Consider the following 22,577-nt stretch of genomic DNA (forward strand, 5'->3'; position numbering starts at 1 on the left):
GAAGAGAAGGCTTCAAGAAGGAAAAACAATTTTAATTAAAAGGTTAATTAACACATATGGTTTAAACTTATGATTAAGTTTTCTGCAATCTTTTTCCAAACTGGTAATTTGGGACTTGGGTCTTCTTACCAAAGAATGCTTAGCTCATGCTGTATATTCTATATACATATTTGTGTGCAATATATTGTATATATGCAGTCAAATTGTACCTAACTGGAAAAAAAAAAAAAAACATTTAGCTCACCTCATTCCCTAACACTTTGAAGAAACAAACCAAAAAAATCTCAGCAGACATCACAGGAAATTGACTTACTTTAACAAGTTGATCAAGAGACGGGCAAATCCCTGTATCATGCTGATTTCCAGTTTTGGAATTGATACCAGCTCATACAATAACTTGATAAAAAGAACATGATCTTCTTTGCTAAATTTTCTCCCATAAAGTCGAATATATCTGCAAGACAAAAATCAATACAGCCTTTAAAAACAGCTCTAGTGACACATTCATGTTCACTGCAGCATTATTCATATAAGCAAAGTGTGGAAGTAACAAATGTCCACCAAGAGATGAATGAATGAAGAAAATGTAGCACACACACACACACACATATATACACACAATGGAATATTATTCAGCCTTTAAAAAGAAGGAAATTCGGGGAGGGGAGAGGATATAGCTCAGTGGTAGAGTACACGCTTAGCATGCACAAGGTCCTGGATTCAATCCCCAGTATCTGCATTAAAAATGAATAAATAAATAAATAAATAAACCTGATTACCTCCCCCTCAAAAAAAGAAAAAGAAAAAGGAAATTCTGTCATATGCCAAAACATAGACGGATCTTGAAGACATTATGCTAAGTGAAATAAGCCATAAATAATCATAAAATAATCATAAAAAGTCAAATACTGTATGATTCCACTTACGTGCAGTATCTAAAGTAATCAAACTCATAGAAACAGAAAGTAGAATGGTGGCTGCTAGGGGCTGGGAAAGCAGAGACAGGGAGCTATTGTTCAATGGGTATCAAAAATATGTACTGTTACACCTTAATTTCAAATGTCCTTGATGTGAAACATTTTGCATCCACTCATTGTTCAAGAAAGACATTCTTTGGTCACAGTAACCTGAAAAGAATCCCTCTGTACCATTTCCTTTATGAAGCAAGTGCTCATTCAAGGTCACAATCTACTTAAACTTGCTGTAACTACATATCACAACATAATTAAAAAATAAAACAGAACAAGAGTACAGACACAGAATTTTACTGTTTTAACCTCAAGAATTTTTTATGAACGCTTACTGAGAATCCTGAAACAATACAGCAAGTTACATAATTTGTACTATGTTTCTAAGTTAACTCGTAACTAATAAAATAAAGTTACTACTAAAAATGGCACAGTATTTTATCTCAAAATTATACATTTTCCATTTTTTAACTTAAGAGAATCAATGTAATCAAAAGTATCAACAGTAAGCAAATTTAAGGAAAAAGTGTCCCCAAAAGCAGGAATGACCAAATCATGGCACATGTGAGGATTCAGAAGTAACTAAAACTTAAGGAACCAAAACTTACTTAGAATAAATTGCTGGATACTTGAAATCATAAACTTCTGAGGAAGACCATTGTACAGACAAATGCATAAATCAACAGAAAATACACCATTAATATTCCTTATATTGTATTTAGTACTTCCCCAATAGCTAAGATCAAATTAAACTTATGCATAACTTCTAAAATTAGAATACCTAACTGCTTTTCCTTTTCCAGAAAATCCTTAAAATTCTTGATCCTTTAAGAGCACTCTTTTTTTTATTTTCTCAGGCTGTTGTGTATTTATTCAGTTCTCTTCTGTGCTTTCAAGGTATAACTCCATGATTTCACCTTAGTACTATGCAACCAAACAGTATGGGGGGAAGCAATGAATGAGACCTGAGACACTGTTTTGCCTCTGTCAGTAATTACTATGAAAGTTTCTTAACCACCTTGGACTAGTAATGCAAATGGATTAATGAAGACAGTACATAGAGACACTAAGCCCAGGGCTTCCAGAGGTACTTCAAGCTCCTGAATCAACAAGGTACAGCCTCTTGAAGCCTCCCTCAATTTCACTGAAAAGTTAAGAGTAAAAGCTAGGATCATTTAAATGCTACCTTCAAATGAAAACAAACCAAATCCCTGAAAAAAAAAAAAAAAGCATGCACTTTAAAGGTAAAACAGAAAAGAGTCCAAAGCAGCATCTCTTGCTCTTAGTAGCTACTTCAGGCCTTGACAGGGCTCCAAACGCCCCTCGGGTTATTCACTTACTCTCCCCCATGGCTAAGATGACTTCTGTGGAAAAACTATAGAAATACTGCTCTAAGCCGTTGAAATAATTTACCTACAAGCCCACCACTTTTCCTACAGTATTGAGACAACTGTGTAGACGTTAGGGACATGAAATTCACAGGGTCCAAAATTTCACACTGTGAAAAGAAAAGACCAACAAGGGGATTCTTAGAGGAGTGCAGAGCTGCTGACAAAACTGGAGGTTTTAGGGGGATTACTGAGAAATCCACTTCCCCTGTCAAAAGCAAATAGTTCCTACAAACCAGAAAGTGATTCTTGTCTCAGCATTTTGTCTTCTGAAGAGCACAAAAAGTACTAGAAGAAGAAAATTAATAACTGGTCTTCACTAAAATCAGGAACTTCTATTCATAACAAAACACTATTAAAAGTGAAAAGCCTAATCAGATATTTGGAATACATACATCCATCTGACAAAGTACTCATCCAAATTACATAAGAACTCCTTCAAATCAGTAAGACAAAATTGAATAAAAAATGAGCAAAAGACTCAAGTAGACACTTCTGAAAAGACCACATCCAGATGACTGATAAGCATATGAAAAGATACTCAACATCATTATTCATCAGTAAAAGCAAATTAAAACCTCACATCACCAGACTGACTAAAATTAAAAAGCCTAACAATACCCAGTTTTGGTGAGAATGTGGAGGAACCAGACCTTTCATATGCTGTTACTGGTGAGTGTATAAAGTGGTACAGCCACTCTGGAAAAACTGCTTGACATTACCTAGTAAATGTCTATGAGACAACAGACCATTTAAAATGCACATTCCTGGGCTCCATCAAAATACTAGTCCATCAAAAATACTGGGAGTATTAAATGCAATAAAGCTGTTTTTCTAAAAAAAGAAAAATTTGAAAATTATTGAGAGTGGAGACTAAGAGTCTCTATTTTTAAAAACTATTCCAGTTGGCTTTTCTGTATTTTTATGTTCAAAAATTGTACTTCAGACCATATTTAAAGACAGTCCTTTCTTTTTTCCAATTAATTTTCACATTAAATTTTAGTACTAAAAATTACTATTAGATGTCTTAAAATACTTGAAAACCTTGGCAACAGTCACGATTGAACTTTTGAACAGGATATTTCTAAAGTATTCAAAATATATAGATGACAAGTCATTATGTTCCATCCTCCCACAAGGGCAAAAAAACCAGTAAAATACAAAAGCACTTTTCAACTGATTCCTCCTCACAGTCTTATAGTGTATTAATAAAATGCTTTAATTTTTACTCTCAAGTAAAGAAAGACAGTGGCATACCTGGAACAGTAATTATTTAATCAAACACACAATACTATCAAGATTTGTTTCTACCAAATATTCTAAATATAAGTTACTATACATTGCAAGGAAATTTAAAGTAAAATACAAAATCATATACAGCACTATGGAAATGAACTAAGAATTAGAGTTTGGCTAGAGGCTAAAAATACTGGTTTTCAATAAAAGCTCTGTCTTTCATCAGTTATTTTTCTTCAAGGCGATCACTGGGTTTCTAAGGTTCTAAATATATCCATCAATAAAGTAAAACTAACATCATTTCAGAGTAGCATTAAGACTTTACTAAAAACATATAAGACATTTGGCAGTGATATCTAATCTTGAGTAAATGTTTTATTTAGGGTAGTCCTATTTATGAGACAAAAAAAAATGGAACCTTTAGCTTGAAATTTTAAAAACCAGATTTTAACTATTACCATTGTAAGTACTTAAAAGTATTTATGGATCATTAAAAAAAAACCCACATCCAGCAATATGTCCCAAATAAAAACGAAGAATATCAAATCAAAATACCAAAAAATCTCAATGCACATTTGCAATAATAAAAATTTGCTGGGGTAGGGGGTGGACGAAAAAGCCTGAAATAAGAGAATAGTTTGTTAATTTGCAGTTTATGCCTTTAGACTACAATGTAGTCATTTTAAATTGTTTTCAAAGAACTTTTATTGGATGTGAAATGGAGTGTTATACAAGAAACCAGGATTCAAAACAAATACAATATGCAATTAAATAGAAGACACAATCATGCATTAGATTAAAAGATAAAGCAAACACCATAAAATGTTACCTCTGGGTGGTAAAACGGAGTGACTTTCATGTTCTTTTATATGCCTTTATCTATTCAAACTTTTCTAAAGTCAATTATTATAGTTAAAATTAACAGGTAAAAACATTTCACATCAGCTTCTGTTATACAATGTTTAAAATTAGGTAATCAATATTTCCACATGCCTACTATTACCTTAATTAAAAAATCCTTTATCAATGATTACTAAAGTCCTATTTAAAAGAGCAAAGGAGTCAGGTTGCATGGTTCTCACTAGCCAAAAATGAGAGCAGGAATCACAATAAGTAACTGCAATAGATGTTTAAATTCATTATATTCATAAAGAATAAAAGCTATCATCATTTTGCTCAATCTCTAATAGATGTAGGATGGCTACTACAAAAAAAGAGAGAACCACTGGTTAATGCAACTCCTGATAAAAGTATACAGTACCAACTATTACATAGTCTTGAAAAAGAAAATGAAACTTTATGCGCTAACAGCAACAAAATCAACTACTGTGTCTTTACCACTTAAATCTAACTTCAACTAAAGTTAATTAGAAATTATATAATGAATAAAGCTGACTAAGACAAACAAAAATTGTGAGCTTACAGAAACTATGCCCTCCTTTCAATCTTCTGTGAATACCTATAAAACTGGTTGTAAAATAGTTCACAAAGAAAACCTCATTTAATTCTAACATGTGGATATTATACTGGCCAGTCTGATTATAATAAAATGTAAATTAGAAAATATTAACCAGATATAACGAAAAGAAACCAAATCGTTTAAAAACATGGCATGAGTCTTAATTAAATAGCCACTATCAGACTTAAGGTATACCTCCTCCAAGAGGTATTTCCTTTAAAATAATATTCAGGCAATAACGACTTTTTTTTTTACTGTTATTATTTAGCATTATTCTGAATCTGGACTAAAGAGTAAACTAGGAAACTTTTATAACGGTAATTCTTTCAGGAAAGGAAGAACAGTATGATGTAAATTCTATTATTATACCTAAAACATCTGAAACAATCAACTAAAAACTACTTTTAGACGATGTAAGAAAATCTAAGAACAGGTTTTTTAAAATCAGCAGGCTTCCTATATGGCACCCAGATAAAAAAAAATAATGGTAGTTGAAGGAAAATTGCTCCATTAATAATACCAACCAGTGATTGATTAGAAATGTCTCTAAAAGAAATGTGCAAGAGTTACATTTTAAAACAATGGAACTGTACTAAAATGTACACTATTTGAATAAATAGTGAGTCATAAGGATTTTTTTTAATGTGTTTTAATACTTGACAGCTAGGGCTAAATGACAAGTATTTTACAGCCAGGAAAACTACCATGACCAATGAAATCCCAGAACAATTACAAAATTTTATTTCAGACAGTAGCTTCAACTCCTCCCTCCACCAAAAACACACATATACACACCTCCCTGTAGCTATATCACTTCCAGGCTTGTCCTTCTGTTCCTAAGATGTCACCAAATTTAAAAAAAAAAAAAAAAAAAAAAAAGTTTTTTAAAGGCAAAATTAGCAGAGAAAACTAGAGGACCGGGAATTAATTACTTTGGCTTTATTCCAGGACTAAGTCCTTCATCAATACACGTAACGTTAAAAATGCAGATATAACTCCTCACTGCTAGAAAAGTAGACAGGTAAAATGCAGGCTTTTCTCATAAACCCACCTCTCTTCCTCTTTTCACTCACTTACCTGTTTTCTAAAAGCATTTCTAGAGCAAATGATATAGCACAAGAATATGAACTAAATAGTTCCTTTAGGCCAAGAACTCACAATCAGATGTGAGGAGACAGATACCCATAAAACTAAGTAATATATATGAGGAGGGGGATAAAGTCTTTCTAGAGTTTTGTGATTCTTGCTTCTTAAACCAAAGTTTCATCATATATGTGATTATTGAACTGAATCTTGAAAGACTAGAGAGCTGTCATCACTCTGAATAGGCAACTCAAGGTCAAGATAATCTGAGCATTTGGGGAAAGAGGACGCAAGAGGCACAGGGGACAGCTCCAGACGGGAACAGAGCAAGAACAGCATACTTCTGGGACATGAAGACACAACTAAAAGAACTGCTTATTCTCCTATTTCCCCTCCAAAAAAGATCAAGCTGAGGATCAAAAAAAGGGATAGGCCATCATAAACAAATAAACAAGGATATGAATTCCAAGTGACTGCTGGTTGAAATAAAGGCCTTATCTAAAGTGGAGGATGTCTTATGTTTCCATGCTAACTTGCTTTACAACTCCCAACATTATAATCAGCTCTGGATAGACAGAATATGAGTTGATTTCAACACAGTAGCCAAGCAAGCAGGAACAGCATGGTCCTACAAGTTTGCTGAGAATTCAAATTGCTCTGTGTCAGTCCCTGGGCAAGTTATTCAATGTTGTCTATTTGTAAAACCTGGGGTTCCTAGAGGGCTATGGTGATAGATAACTGATTAATGTGCATGAAACATATTCTAATTTAACTGTTCTAGAATGGGGTACCAGGCACCAGTTTTTTGTTTGTTTGTTTTGTTTTTTTAAGTTTTCCAGATGTTTCACTATGTTTGAGAACCACTTAACCTTAGCAGACTGACTGGAGCACAATATATGCTTCTAAAAATCTATTTAAATCATTAAAAACATAATACACAATCTATTTCATCTTATATTTCTTTAATTACTTAAGATGTTAAATATATCCTAAGATGTTTGCCTAGTTAAAAAGAAAAAAAAAAAAGAATAAGGTCAACCCAGAAGATAAACAATGAGTTAAGTGATGGATAAAAAGATAACGTTCCTTTGGTATCTATATCTAGTTATGCTGGAAATCTTTGAATGGCCCCATAAACCTATATATTTAATTCTCTCTCTCTCTCTCTCTCTCTCTCTCTCTCTCTCTCTCTCTCTCTCTCTCTCTCTCTCTCTCTCTCTCTCTCTCTCCTACCAACTATAAGCTGCATCCTGGAGACCTGAGAGGAAAATACTATTGGGAGGAAATTATTATTTTATTAGGAAAGCAATATAGGCTTATTTAAATGGTTCACCAATCATACAAATTTGAACTGTTGTCTACAACTGTTAACAGCTGGGATATATCCTTCTAGATTTTATTTATAAACAAATGTACATATGTATATACTTCATAAAAACATAAATGCAATGATACTATAGATATCATTTACTACTTTTTTTTTTCATTTAACAGAAGTTCAAGATATTGTTCTATGCCTATAAATATGGACTGGCCATATTCTTTTTACCAGCTATCTAGTATTCCATTAAAAATAGTGATTTACTCAATTCTATTTTTAGGCATTTATGTTATTTTTGTTTTTTTAAAAATTACAAACAATATTTAATAGACATCTTCGCATTTATATATTTGTCCAAGTGTACAAATACTGAACAATGAATTCCTAACTCAAATTGTTTGACGTATTGGTGGAGGAGTACAAAAACCTAACAAACAGGATTTATGTTGAAATTCATTACAGAAATAAATTTCAGCCTGAAGCACTGAGTATAAAATGTATTTGGAATGGCATTTTTGCCTGCCTGAGAAGAAAATATTCTTGATAAATAAAAGTTATTATGTTTTATTATCCTGGGGGGAAAAAACAAGAGGTTTGCCTACTATGTTTTCTCATTATTTTCTTTTGAATTATTTGTTCATATCCTTAGAAGCTTATCTATCCTTTAAGGATTCCTCCCTTCACAACATCTTCATTCCCAATCAAAAGTGCTATCTTGTCTTCTCTGCTCCTTAATAGCTTGTACTAAACTTGAGAATTTTTCACATTCTATCTCATACTATAGTTACGCATGTATACATTCTTCCATTTCTGCAGATGACTGAAATCTCCTTGGTGACAGGGACCACACCTCCACATAGATTTAACCCTCAGCTCTAACTGGTAATGAAACAAGGTGAGAATACTGGGAAACATTTTTTCAATTGATTGAATGTACAATTATATCTTGAGATATATAGTGATGTGCATAATTACAATTAGCTCATCAGGGCTAGTTCTATTTTAAAAAAAAAACAACCTTCAAACTAACAATAAATATTTGACCAAATTAAACAAATTGGCTTTAAAACATTGAGAGTAGGTTTCCAAAACTCACTAAAAACTGAGTCTATCATCTTCACCAAGCATAGTACTTGTGATGGAAGGCTCTAAATGGACAAGGAGATCTGGGGTCTACATCTCTTTATTCCCCTCCACCACACGTTGAACACACTGGAGTTTCAGCACACTGTATGTCATAGTTATATCCTTTATGACTTATTAAAAATGACATGGCAATTTCTAGAGTAATAAAGTCATTCACTATTAACACCTAATGATGCCTTTATTCTTTTCCCAGTTGTCTCTCTTGAGGCATGGATAAAGGGCATTCATTTCTTAAAATGCTTTACTGAGTGTCACTTTAAGAGCCAGACATGGCAACAGGCAATGGAAACATAAAAATAAGTAACAAATGGCGCTAGAGCAGGCAGCCTAGAGAGGGAGACAGACAACTGATTATTTCAATATAATGCTCTGAGTATAGACTAACAGTTGTATGATCAACTTCCTCACTCTCTGTTCCCACACATTAAATGTCTTTCTCCAAATTCCTCCTTACCTAACCAAATCCTACCTCAAGGCTCAGCTGCAGATTCTCTTTCCCTGGTAGTCTTCCCAGGTGATACAGTCCAGGGAGCTTTCCTTATTCTGGACATCATGGTTAAGAACCTGGGGTCAGCAGGCAAACTGGATGTTACATAATCACTAAGACTCATTTCTTCAGTGGTAAAATTGGAATAAACAAACCTACAGTTAATTGAGTTGTTTGTGAAAATCACATGAAATGAATATAAAGCCCTTAGCATAGTGCTGGCACATTCTGAGCCCTTAACAGATAGTAGGCAGTATCTACACCACTCATTTAACAATCTATGAATGCTCTCTCATAAAATCCCTTGGGTTACTGATTTTTTTTTTTAACTATTCCCGCTTTTTGTTTCCATCCTTTCTATCTTTATAGCTCAATAAATAGGTGTGGATTATATATTTGAAGTACTGAAAGAAGCCTGTAAAAATCAGTAGCCTTCGATTTTTTTGGCCACAACTCATAGTAATAAATACATAATCCAAGATACACATAAACATACATATAACTGAAACAAAGGTCCTGATCATTCACCTTTATTACTTACAAATCCATTCTAATAATTTTAGTCTAGTTCAACAAACCCAACCAAACTAAAACTGGTCAAGACCTACTAAACTGACTGTACAACCCTTTGGTCATAACCCACAATTTGGAAAATTCTCTACGAACACTTAAAAATGAACATACAGAAGAAATATTGAGATGCCCACAAATATGAAATATTTAAGTATAATAATTACAGATTTCTTTTTAAGTGAAAGTCTCAAACTCCCTGATGCAACTAATATAATCTGCTTTGCTCTCTAATTAACTTTATTAAATTCCACTCCCCCGTACCCTCTCTGTTTTATGAAACACACCGTTCTTTTCCTCAACCAAGATGCTCCTTTCTTCTACTTCTTTGGTTAAATACATACTTCCTTTTGAACCCAATATTAAAATAGATCTCATCCCAGGTTCATTTTCTCCATTTTGACCATTAAAATTAACAAATCCTTGGAATTGCATAATGCTTTAACTTACCAATAACAAAAAAAGTTCACTCTAGTATTACTGAGTACCTATGACTATCTATGCTGCTGCCCTCAGTGCTGGGGGCAAAAAGAAGGCGAGGTAAACACGGAAGACACAGACCTCAAGGAAGCTCAAAGCACAGAGAAGCCATGCACATGAAGAATACAAAAGCATGAATAAGGGATGGAGGGGGGGGAGGGAGGGAGGGAGGGAGGGCGAGCGAGAGCACTACAAGGGAAGAAATGCTGAGGGGAGGCCGAATATGGAAGGAGCCAACTTCAGGATTCCAAATGGGAATATTTATAGTATGTGCTGCTTTTAACATTCCACTGGCCGGTCTCAATGAATGCGGAGGGTTTTTGTTGTTGTTTGCTTGCTGTTGCTTTTATTACCATGTCCTCAGCTTGCTTTTCACACAGTACAAATGAGATTTTGGTCTAAATTTTCTACAAAGGTTAGAGGGAAACATGGATTTGAATTTTCTATTAAAAAGTACATGAGGTGGTGAAGAAGATTCACTAGAAATGAATCTCACTTAATAGAAAAAAGATAACTCCCAGGTTCTACACTGAGAAAAACTGGTTTAGAAGTTGTGCACTTACTCACTAATACATAAGTGTCCCTTAATAAACATTAAGAATTTGCCTCTGTTTCACCTCAATTAAGAACACGTATTTCAAAGATAATTTTATTTTATAACACTTAATCAAGAACACTTGGGGAAATTGTTGTTAAGTGACACTTTCAGATCTTAGAAGAAAAATGAATGGTGTTGTTTTACTATTTTTTTTTTCTAACTGCCTGTCTCAGTGCCTCAGTGTAAGGCATTAAAACATACTAGTCAGAATAAGAATTTTTTTAAGTAATGTACTTAGAATTCATATTTTCTTTCCCCAAATTTCTTGATGGAATTACCTTGCTTGCTCTGCCCTAAATGAACAGAAATTTGCAGTAAGAGAAAAAGAACACTCTGGAACTTCCCTGGAGGGCAGAATTCTTTCACTGACATATCGCAAGTGACAAAAACAGTGCCTCGCCCATACAAAGCATTTACAAAATAATTTGTTCAAAGAAGACTCTTGCCTCTACTACTTTGCATCAAATTATGTATTAATCAATGAACCTAAGCGTCTTCAATTTTATAATAGAGATAATTCAAGGGAGCCTTTGTTATCCCAGGATTCTATGTCTCCAAAGTTAAGAGGGGAAAAGAAAGATGTCATAATATGAAAATGTTCACTAATGAGTGGCTTCTTTCATCTGTTCATGAGGTCTCTTTATAGTAAACCTTAGACAAAACAATGCAAATGAAATGGAAACTCAGAAGTAAAATCATAAATTCTACGAAGAATCCAACTTCTTGAGGTTGATCAAAGAAATAGTTTTTTTTTAGGTTTGATAATGGTATCGATGTTTTGTTTACTTTCTTTCTCCTTAAAAATATATATTGGAAACATTTATGAATGAAGAATATGCCCCAAAAAAAAATGGTTGAAGGGAGTGATGGCAAAAGGAACATGACTGGCCGTGAGTTGGTAACTGTTGAACATGGGTGGTGGGTACACCCAGGATTATTATATTATTCTTCCCTCTCCTGTATGTTTCATACTTTCCATATTAAAAAATGTTTTAAAGCAAAAAAAAAAAATTAGAAAACTGTTCACATCAGAATCACACATATAGTCACAATGACATAAGAAACTGACAAGAAATAGCCAGTTAACTACTGAAGAGAAAACTGACAAGGAATTTTAAAAGAATGAGTAAGAGACATCCCTGGAAAATGGGAAGGGCCTCAAACATTTTAAAAAAAATATGTGAGTTTGGCATTGCTATGAAAAATCAAATGTGTGCATGTCAGGAGGACAGGGGAGGGGGTATATGAGAACTTTGTCCTTTCTGCTCAGTTCTGCTCTGAACCTAAAACTGCTCTAAAAAATAGTCTGTTAAGTAAAAAACAAACAAAACAAAACAGAAAAACAAAAGTGAAGGATACCTTACCATACTGTCATAGAACTTTATCAGACAAATTCATGTCTCCCAAAATCACTGAATTCATTTACTTTGTTTTTTCTATGGAAAATCAACTTTCTCACTACAAAATTTTGGGTCCCATTTTGAGTGTGGTTACTTAATAACAAAGACAAATCTTTCCCACTACCTCTAACTGGTTCTCACTGCTAAATGTGGTAATTTGCCAAGATTTCAAGATTCTTTTACAAGTAAAAAGCACTTATATTTATTGTGTATTTCACAATGTCAATATTCAAATAGACACACTATTAGTAGACAACTGATATTCAATGGTTAGCATTTTCTCCTTTCTTCACCAACACAGAGATAATATGAATTTGGGTGCTCCTGTAGTCACATATTACTTTTCACAAGAGAAGATAAGTAAGTATATTTGGTAACACATATCTTGACTAAACTTAAGTTTCCAGTGGTGGTATAATCAAATTAAATACATTATGTGGTTTAATCCAATTCCTATCCAGTAAGGCTACATAACTTTCTCAATAATAATTAAACCAGGAAGCTATAGTTTAATTAGCAAATAAAATGATTCTAGTATAATACAGTCATTTCATTATAAAACAGTAGAGAATACATTTTCACTGAAAGAAAGCATCTAAATTTGCTTCATAATACTCCAAACCCACATTGTCACTAAAATCAAAATTCTGCTTTAAATAAAAATTAGCACAAAAGAAATTATCTTATTTTGTGTTTAAGATTTTGCTTTTATGAAACAATCCACTACTAAGTTTTAGGTTTGAAAAATCATTTGTAGTTCACACTCTCACTCCCCAGAAGAGGACTCTAAAGCTACAGAGAGGTTAAGCAAGACCTATGATAATGTTCATGGCAATGCCAGGTACAGACAAACCTCTTCTGACTAGACCTCACGGTCTCTCACAGAAGGTCCAGAAGGACAAGGGAGAAAAGGCAAGTTTCAAGATTAGCCCTTCTTCAGTTCCGTTCATTCTCTACATGGGCCATAGCAGTCATTTACTGGTACCTTTCATTCTGTCTTGACTGCCATTTCCCAAAGACCACTAGGTTTGAGCCTCTCTTGTCGGATTTGTTTCCTTGCTTCTTTAAAACTGGTCTTGTGATGTACTACATCACACAATCTCTCCTGATCAGGCAGTACTTTAAACTAAGGGAGCTTGTATTGTATCACAGGGCCAATTCTTAACACACAGAAATAACCTTTCTTCACAGAGATCTGCTAAACAGACCTGCATGTCTTGAGATGGATTGGAAGATAATTATAACTACCAAAATGAGGTAAAAAGTAAAAAAGAAAAAGAAAAGGGGAGCCTGAGTATCTCCTAAACCAGAACTCTATTCAGTCCTATGACACCCAGATTAGTGGACAAACACCACTGTCAGGGATCCAGTCCAAGTGCCTCTGAACAGCAGCATTTACACTCTGGTCTTCTTTAGGAATGCACCTGATTTGTGCAACTATTTCCAGTACTTTACACACTGCTCAAACAGTCCTTGTAGAAAGATATACACTGGCTTATTTGAGCCTCTAGATGATAAAAAATAAAATCATAAAATAACAGAGCAGGGAAGCTTCTGAGGAATTATTCAGTCCAAATCCCTCATTTCTCTCACCGGTACCCTGAAACACATGATTGAATACTTGACCACAATCACAGAGCTAATGGGAAAAATTAGATCTTATTTTCATTGCTGCTTTCCATTCTTCTACAAAGTACATTTAGATCACTACTGAACTAACCGACAGCTATCATCACATGTTTTGGCATCATTTAGATGTAAACTTGTGCAACACACACAAGGCTTAAAAAACAAGCACAACTATAATCAGGTCACCTTAACATAACTTAGGAGAAAAAAATACACCCAAGATCACAACATGTCCCACCAAGTTCAAAATGTCTTATAACGTAATCCCAAGAATCACTTTGCAGCGTTAAACCACTGTTCCAAAATAAAATTCTATCTGATAGCATTCTTGCTGGTTACTTAGATATAAATGGTTTTGGGTTCATAGGTTATTATGCCACATAACTGCAATCTTGTCCTAAATACCAAGGGCTGTCTCCACTGTATTTTTAGCCCTTTCTAGGTAAATATACCTAATAAGCCAAAAATAATAAATCTCTAGGTGTTAAGTTGCCAAGCTTAGTAACAAAAAAAGTCAGAAAACAGTGCTTAACTACACCTCTGTAGATTCTTGATTCATAAACCCAAACCAGATATGCATTCACACATTGGTAATATTTACATATTGTGCACCTATAAAGAGCCTTATGTGTCCCCCAAAATGGTTATTCTCTGGAAAATCTAATCCAAGTGATTAAAATGAGGAAACACTGAAACTGACAAAGTAACTTTATTTTTACAGTGCCCAAGTAACGCAAAAACCTAGGAGGCTCACTTGAGAAATCATCCGATTTTAATCATTTATAAAACATTCTTCTGTTTTTACTGAAACTGGTTCTTCTCCCTATGTTCTATTTCTTTTTTCTCCAAGTCTCCCATGGATCCTAACACCACACTTTAATCAAGAAGAGAGCTGTTAACCTTGACATTTTATGGTCACTCTTTGAAAAGGGCAAATTAAGTGTTTTAGTTTTGCTTTTCAATTAAAATGGTAATTATTCCCACCACCACCACCAAGTGGAGAAATTTGTCAGAGGCTCCCTAATAACTGGCAGATAAGAATCATCCTGTGAGGAAATGGAGAGACGACTATTGCATTACAAAACCCTTAGTCATCACCTAGTTCACTCAGCAGATTTGGGTAAACACTGGATAAGTGACTTAAGTCTTTTGTGTTCAAAGACCCGTACCCACATGCATGACCATAAAATGTTGCCAGATTTTATGTATAGTCAACCAAACGAGATACAGCAAAAGTCTTTTTTCAAAAAGTTCTTCTGACACAGTGAAGATGCCCATCTAGCAAACAAGTCTCTAACCTTTTCCCCAACTGTATTTTACTCGGCTTCCCCTAATTTCAGTAGCACTACAGTTTGCAGCTAGTTTATGCGAAAACAAACAAACAAAAGACCAGAACAACTGAAACGGATTTAGGTAATTTATATTCATCGTAGCAACTCAAAAATCTACAGAAAGCCGATACTAAAAACGCCCAGGACAATCTGACAGCTCTCTCTATTTTCCTTAGTATATTTTCCCAAAGGAAATGTCACAACAGGAGCAACATACACTTTCCCGAGGTTCTAAGACTCAACATTCTCAACAATAACGTCTAGTACACAGCCCAAGAATGCGCTGAAAACTAACTTTAAACCAATCTTTTCAATCAAATCCACAAAGACAGAGAAGGCCCAAAAAAGCAGAACCTGGAAGTTCCCTACGGCTTCCTTCCCATTCAGAAAGTTTCTAGACGCGAATTAAGGGATAGAAGCAGGGACCGTAGGGAAAGAAAGAACCAGAGGCAACATCAGGAAAAGTCGAGAGCTGCTCGCCCAAAGACGAATCCTCTCGGCTTCCCCTCACCGCCTCCCGCCGCGGGCAAAGGTCCAACGAGGACCCTTGGAGGACCGCTCATCTGCTTGTCTCCCTGGGGGACCAATGCCCTCCCGCTCCCCGGGAATGTCGGAAGACAGCAACCAGAAACCTGCGGGAGAATCAGCTGCGGAGAACGTAGAGGGCTAGTGAGGGCCAGAAAGATCCCGTAGCAAAGTGGCAGGGAGAAGGCCTGAGTGTTCGTTTCCCAGGCTTCGGTCGCGACCGTGGGACTACTGCACGGAGAAAATCGGCCCGAATCCGGGCAGAGTTGAGGGTCCAGCTGTCCGGCACGGACAAAGAACCGCCCCCCGCGGACGCCGTCACACCGAGCCTTTACCTCCGGCCCATCCTGCAGGCCCCGAGCACACTTACGTGGAGAGTTTTCTGGTCCAGAAGAGGCCCCCGGGCCACAGCTCTTGGAGCTGCACTGCCCGGCCCAGGTTGCTTTTGATCTGGGCCAGCTGCAAGTCGGACTCGGCGTCCAGCCGCTCGGCGTAAGGCAGCAGCTTGTTGTAGACGATCTCCTTCTGCGGGACGAAGCCCCGCGGGTCCGGCCCGGGACGCCCACCCGGCTCCGGGGGATCCCCGCCGCCAGCCCGTCCGGCCGGCTCCATTGGCCCCGGGACAGCCCCCAACTCCCTCCCACCTTAACCCTCCCCGGCCCCCACCCCTCTCCGGGCTCCGCCTCCTCCGCGTCGTCGTCGCCCTGCGGCAGCAGGAGGCCCGTCGCCCTCGGCCCGATCGCTGGGCCCCCTCCCCTAGCCGGCGCGCTGCTGGCCCGCGCGATTCCCGGTTCGTTGGCGGCGGCAGCGGCCGCTCCACCCGTCCCGCACCGGCTCGTCTGGTGACGCTGCAGCCGCCGGGCCCAGAGGTTCCGGACGGGCCTCTAGTCACTTCCGGGGCGGGGCGGGGCGGGGCGGGGCGACGGCGTCGGAGGAGGTGGTGGCGGCGGCGGAGGCGGTGAGAGCCGAGGGGGCCGCGCTTTCCTCGCCTTGGGACGGGCTCGGAGCCCCCACCCCCCGGGCCTCGCCGGCCGAGCGCGAGCCTATCCCACCGGAAACACGAGGCCGAATTCCAAGCTATTGTCCTTCCTCGTGTGGGGTCGCGCGCTCCCTGAGGCCGCCCTCGGGGGCCGTAGCCGCCGTGGCCTCCGACGAGGTAGACGACCCCACGCCGAGTTTATGGAAAAAGCTAGGTACTCTGTCCGTCCCACTTGTTGCTTATGGGTTTTTTTACTTGTCCCCTTTAATCCCTCGTCTTTCTGGTAGTCTCCTGGCCGCCTTCATTAAAAAAAAAAAAATTCAAATTCATTCAACAGATATCCATTGAACTAGTGTTGTGTGTCAGACGCTCCTTTTAGGCCCTTGAGATGAAAAGTTTAAAAGCACCTGATTTCTGCCCTCCGGGGGCTTTACAATCTCGTAGAGCAATAGACTAGGGAATACGCAATTACAAGACAATACTGCGCTTAATTGCTAGTTAAGTGAAGGATGCTCTGGAAACACCTAAAGAGGACTTCAAACGGAGGGGTGTCAGATGGTTTCCTAGAAGTGATACACAAAGTTGAGTTTAAGGGCTTAAGGGTTGAGTGCAGAGTTGGTTAGAGAAAGAATGGAGAGGAACGTGTATTTCAGCTCAGCTTGCATGCATGCACTCTAGGAATTCACAGAATTTCAGAATGACTGAAGATTGTTTGCAGAGAGAGGAGTGGAGAATTGAGACTGAGAAGGACGTACTGGGGAGTTTTTAGAGCTTTAGCCTAAAGGCGACAAGAAACTGAAAAAATTTAAGCACAGGAGTGGCATGATATAATTTACATTTTTGAAGAAGCACCCTGGCTTTGTGTGGATAATGGATTACAACAGACAAGATTGGAAACTGGCAGACTCCCTTAAGGAGATGTGACATAATGATGGCCTGCATGTCAGCTGAATTGATTTGAGAGCTATTTCAGCACGAATGACCTGAGTTTGGTAGTTGATTGAATATGAAGAGTGAAACAGAGGGAAGAGTCGGGATGATGTCAGATTTCTGGCTTGGGAAACTGAATAGATACTGAAGCCCTTCATTGAGAAAACACAGCAGAAACAGCTATGGAGGTGAAATGCCTAAGGGATAAGGAAATAATTTTGATGTATGAATCAAGAGGGCCGTCTAAAATGAAATATGGATTAGCTTATGGATGGGTTGGAGGGAATAAGATATAGAGCATTGTTAAAAGACAAACGGAGGCATATTTAAAAATCTGAAGAATTTATTTGAGCAAAGGTCAGTTGGAATTGGGGAGAGCCAACCTAGGAGCGCCACAGGAGCCAGGGGAAAGACATATAGAGAATGTGCAGAAGCAAAGAAAGTTAATTATTTGACTGGCTACAGCTTAAAGCCTAGTTAACTGTTTGTGATTGGTTGTCCTTAGTGTTTAGATTTCATAATCTTGGGGCATTTACACACTTATACCTTGGTTTGCTTAAATAGGCCACCAAGGCATTAGAGCCACCTTTGCCTAATGGCCTCCTTGTTTAATTAACCGTATGAAAAGAATAGGGCCCTTGACCAAACTCTGAGAAGCCCCATATTTAAGGATGGACAGAGTAAGTGGAGAGAGTCTACAAAGAATACTCAAAAGAAGCAGTCAGAGAAGTGGGCAATCTAGGAAAGTGGGCATTTTTAAAAAACAGCATTTCAGATGGGGGAAGTGATTAACTGTACCAAGGTGACTGAGAAGTCAAATGAAATGAGACCCAAAAAGGGTTTTTTGGAGTTATTGATAGAACAGAGAAGAACAGTTTCAGTGGAGTGTAGGAATGAAACCAGATTACAATGACAAAGGATGAATGGGAAGTAAATAGAGATGGCAAAGGTAGATAACATTTTTTAATAGTTTGGGTGGGAAGAACAGGAGAGAGAAGAGGGTAGTTGGAGTGAAAAGAGGAATTTTAGAAGGTGGGATATGTTTAAGTATTGATGAGAAGGAGCCAGTGGAGAGAGAGGTTGAAAGTATATGGATGAAGATGATAGAGAATGGGGGAGAATGTAGAGTCATTGGCCCTTACAGCAAACCATACTCTCTTGCTGCTGTCGGAGGAGGAAGGCAGGAAAGGACAGGTACAAAAGCAGAAAGGTTTGTAGATTTGGTGGCTGGAAGTTGAAGTTCTTTCTGATGATTTCTTTCTTTCTTTTCTTTTCTTTTTTTTCTCTGTGAAGGAAGAGTTTGGAGAAGGCTTACAGTAGTCTCAAAATTCAGAAAACTGATTAGAGAAACAGAACTGCTTGCCAGTTAAGGCTGGAAGTATGAGTTTATCATCATCTGCCTGCCCAGTTTAGTGATTTTCCCCAATAATATTTAGCAGCCCACAATTGTATGATGTACAGACTGGTTTGATAGAATAGCAAAGAAGCAAGAGAATGTTTTGTATGTTAGTGGTAGTGATGGTGGTGGTTTTAGCTACTATTTGTTGAGGACTTCTCGCAACCTGTTTGCTTTATCTGTATTAACTCATGGAATTCTCTAAGTAGAGATCATTGAGTTGAGAATGTTTGAAAGAAAATGGTTAAGGTCTAAATTGGTTGAAGTCTAAGAGAAGAGGACTGATTAAAGAGCAGAGCTGTCAAGGGACTCAGATCCTGATGAGGTACAAGAACAATATGAAGCAAAGGATATGGAAGAACAGGAATGTTTAGATTCAAGATTTCAAAGAAAGAGTTCCAGATGATGTTAGTTTCCCTGGGAATGGATGTCTGAACTACAAAAATTGGAAGAATCATTGGAGCAAAAGAGATGAACTCCCTTTCTGTTATTCTTTGTGAAGTTGTATAGAAAACACTATTCAAGCCCCTTCTGTTGAGAATAGAGGAAGACCTTAAGTTTCTCCAGAAGACCTGGTCTGCTCATCATTAAAGACAGTGCCCAAAGTCTGGGGCTAATATCTTCTCAAACCAACTCTCAAGCATTTTTTTTCTCTCTTGAAGTTCAGGGTACTCTGCCAAAGGATAATAACCCAGTATGCTTTTAGTCAGACCCTGAGGTAAACGTTAGTTTCTTATGAGACCCTTCTAGGAAACAGGCTGTTCTTGGGAGACCCTGAAAGTTCAGTAGCCCTTCATGGAAAGTATTCTGAAGAGAGAGGTTTCTCCTCAAGCTAGAGGAATTGGCAGGGATAATTATCAATCAAATATTTATGTCACTGAAATACTTATTGGCCCACTACTTCATAATCCATTTATTAGTGGTGAACAAAAAAGACAGGTTGTTAGTTTCATGCCTTCCCCTGCCTTAGTTTTTTCTGTATATGATGTATTTGGGACTAGGGGTATATTGGCAAGTAGATGAATATTGTCAGAGCATACTATTTAGAAGTAAATATCTAAACTCCTTCTGTGTTGCATTTATTAAAGTCACAAGAATATTGGACCTGAGAAATGAGAGGTTTTTTTCCCTAGTTCCTATAGGATTTTTAAGTTGTGAATTTTTCAACCAAAACCCCTTCTTACCCAGTATATTTAGTAAGAAGGAAATCAGAGCCAATGGAATGAATTTTTCTATTATCTTACAGTTTTTCTCTTTCTTAGGCATTTTGCTATTTGACTACAATGTAGCTAAGTGTAGGCTTCTTTTTATTTGTTTTTCAGAGGATTTGTGTTTCTTAAATCAGAAGATTCATATCATTCATCAGTCATGCAAAATTTTCAGGTATTTTCACAACTTTTTGTTCCCTTTCTCTCCTTGTAGAATGCCCATTAGACACATGTCATACCTTCTTATTCTAACCTCGATATTTCTTACTTATATTTTGCAAGTCTTTTTATCTCTACCTCATTCTGGGTAACTTTATCATATCTATTTCTAATTCTTAGAATTCTTTGTTCATCTGTGTTGATCTGCTGTTTAACTTGTCCATTGAGTTTCTAATTCCAATGATTATGTTTTTAAGCTTTGAAGTTCTACTTGGTTCTTTTTCAAATCTCCCTATTCTACTTTTTATTGAGTTTTGTTCTTTATAGCTCTAATGACTTCTTTAATCATTTTAGACATACTTATTTAATTATTTTAGAGAATCATATGTAGGCATTCTATTATTTCAAATAATAGTGTGCTATGTGTTGATTTTTGTTCCTGATGGATCATTTACTTGTATTTTATGTTTTATACTATAAGAGCATCTTCAGATGGCTTTTTTATTCTGTGGAAATCCCATGGAACCCAGAGAAATTTTTTTGTTCGCTTGCACCAGATCCACAAAACTATGACAGGCCTAGTACCAACCAATATTTCTGTTCATTTTTCAGTAAATGTAAGATTTGGATTTCTATCCCATGCAAGTTAAAGGCCCAGGAATTCAACCATGGGGAGTTCTGTTTTTATGCAATATTTTACTTCGAACACCCTAAGGTCCAAGGCTTCAACTTCTATAGTAAAGTAAAACCCGATTCATTTGCTGTTTCCAGATCAAATAACATTGCCCCAAAGTTGATGCAAAGTTAACTCACTTGCTTATCACTCTACCTTTCCTTTCCTCTTTGTTTCTAGTATCCGGAGATTTTCTTTTTCTGTATGTGAACTCATCTATGGTTATCACTTACTTTTATGTTTAATGTAGCATTCCTATATAAGACAGTTTCTGCATTAGCTCTGTCTGCCGTACTACTGGAACTGGACCTTTAAGGAGTGAACTTCTAACTTTAAAATATTAGACATCATGGGAACAAAAGGGAGTAATCTGGGCGATTAAGAGCTTTTTTTAGAATCTTCATATCACATAAGTGGCCATTGATGTTGTCACTTTGAGTTTAGCCCAATGAAACTGTTTCAGGCTTTGATCTCCAGAACTCTAAGATAATAAATTTGTGTTATTTAAAAAAAAAAAAAAAGCCTATTTGATATTTAAATGCAAAAAGGGGTTTTTCAACACAGCTGAAGCTCTTCATGTTTCTTTTTGACAAGCTGTGAATAATGTAGGCGGTCACAGCTTCCCTCATAATCAAATATAGTAAAGAGATGTATTGTATTTTTTAACAGTAGTTGAAGAAATTAACAATAGAGTCATTGGAGAGATAATAACTAATGCACAAGGAGGATGTACACTCTTTCCACCTACCCTGTTTTTATATGTTAAATAGAACAGGCCTTGCTCATAGGCTGAGAATGGAATTGTCTGCATAAATAATTTGAATAGCCAGCAAGACACATTTTATCTGATGTTTGAAATGACTACCCTTTGCAATCTTTTACTTTGTGCTAAGCAGAATCTCTTTTGAAATTTACAGATTCACACGAAGGGTAATATATCAAATCCCTAATTCTCCAGAGTGAAGTATATATTCATTAATTCAGTAAGCATTTACTGAGTGCCTTCTGAGTGCCAAGTTTGAGATCATAAAATGGATGACACAGAACTTGTCCTCAAGGGGTTCACTGTCTAGTGGATTGACAAACAAGTAAACAGATAAATTAAAATGGTAACCAGATGTCTTCTGTGATCTTTCTACCTCTTAAGATCTCTAGGTAAAACTAAACTTCCTTCTACAGACTGTGAGAACTTCAATGCCTCATCCAATAGTTCTGTCAGTTTTGGAGGATGGGGACTTAAACTTTTTTATGGTCACTCCCAGCTCTAAACTTTTGCTTCTGCCAAACTAGTTCTGTTTACCACAAGGCTTCTGTTGTCCCTGTTTCCAGAACTGCTTTAACCCAAACATGGAACCTGGCTTTTTTCCTAAATTTCTATACAGCAAGCCATTCACACAAGGTTTTTGTATGTGTGTGTCAATAAAATGAAAACAGGTTCAGGAAGAGAAAGGGATTTATATGCTCAAAATACAAACAACTTAAAATTTAACATCAAATATCTATTTTCCTAAGATCCATTTCTGCATGTTATTATTGAGCTTACTGTCTAACAGGGCAGTCAGACATTCAACAACTCTATCTCTAGGTATTTAATTATAATTTTGTTAAGTG

The 22,577-nt window shown here is 36.9% G+C and overlaps 1 protein-coding gene across 1 annotated transcript in view; it reads right to left on the reverse strand.

Annotated features, from left to right (window-relative positions):
- The window catches only part of PSME4 (proteasome activator subunit 4), an 85,412-nt gene extending 68,952 nt beyond the window's left edge, over nt 1-16,460 (reverse strand). Inside the window, exons 1-2 of the mRNA XM_006174442.3 lie at nt 15,992-16,460; nt 314-454 (exon numbers count right to left, since the gene is read on the reverse strand). Of these exons, the coding sequence (XP_006174504.2) occupies nt 314-454; nt 15,992-16,233 (383 nt within the window). The 5' untranslated portion in view covers nt 16,234-16,460. The remainder of the gene's footprint in view (nt 1-313; nt 455-15,991) is intronic.
- Between the last annotated feature and the right edge of the window lie 6,117 nt (nt 16,461-22,577).

Source organism: Camelus ferus, chromosome 15 (genome assembly GCF_009834535.1).
Source record: "Camelus ferus isolate YT-003-E chromosome 15, BCGSAC_Cfer_1.0, whole genome shotgun sequence".
Classification (NCBI taxonomy): domain Eukaryota; kingdom Metazoa; phylum Chordata; class Mammalia; order Artiodactyla; family Camelidae; genus Camelus; species Camelus ferus.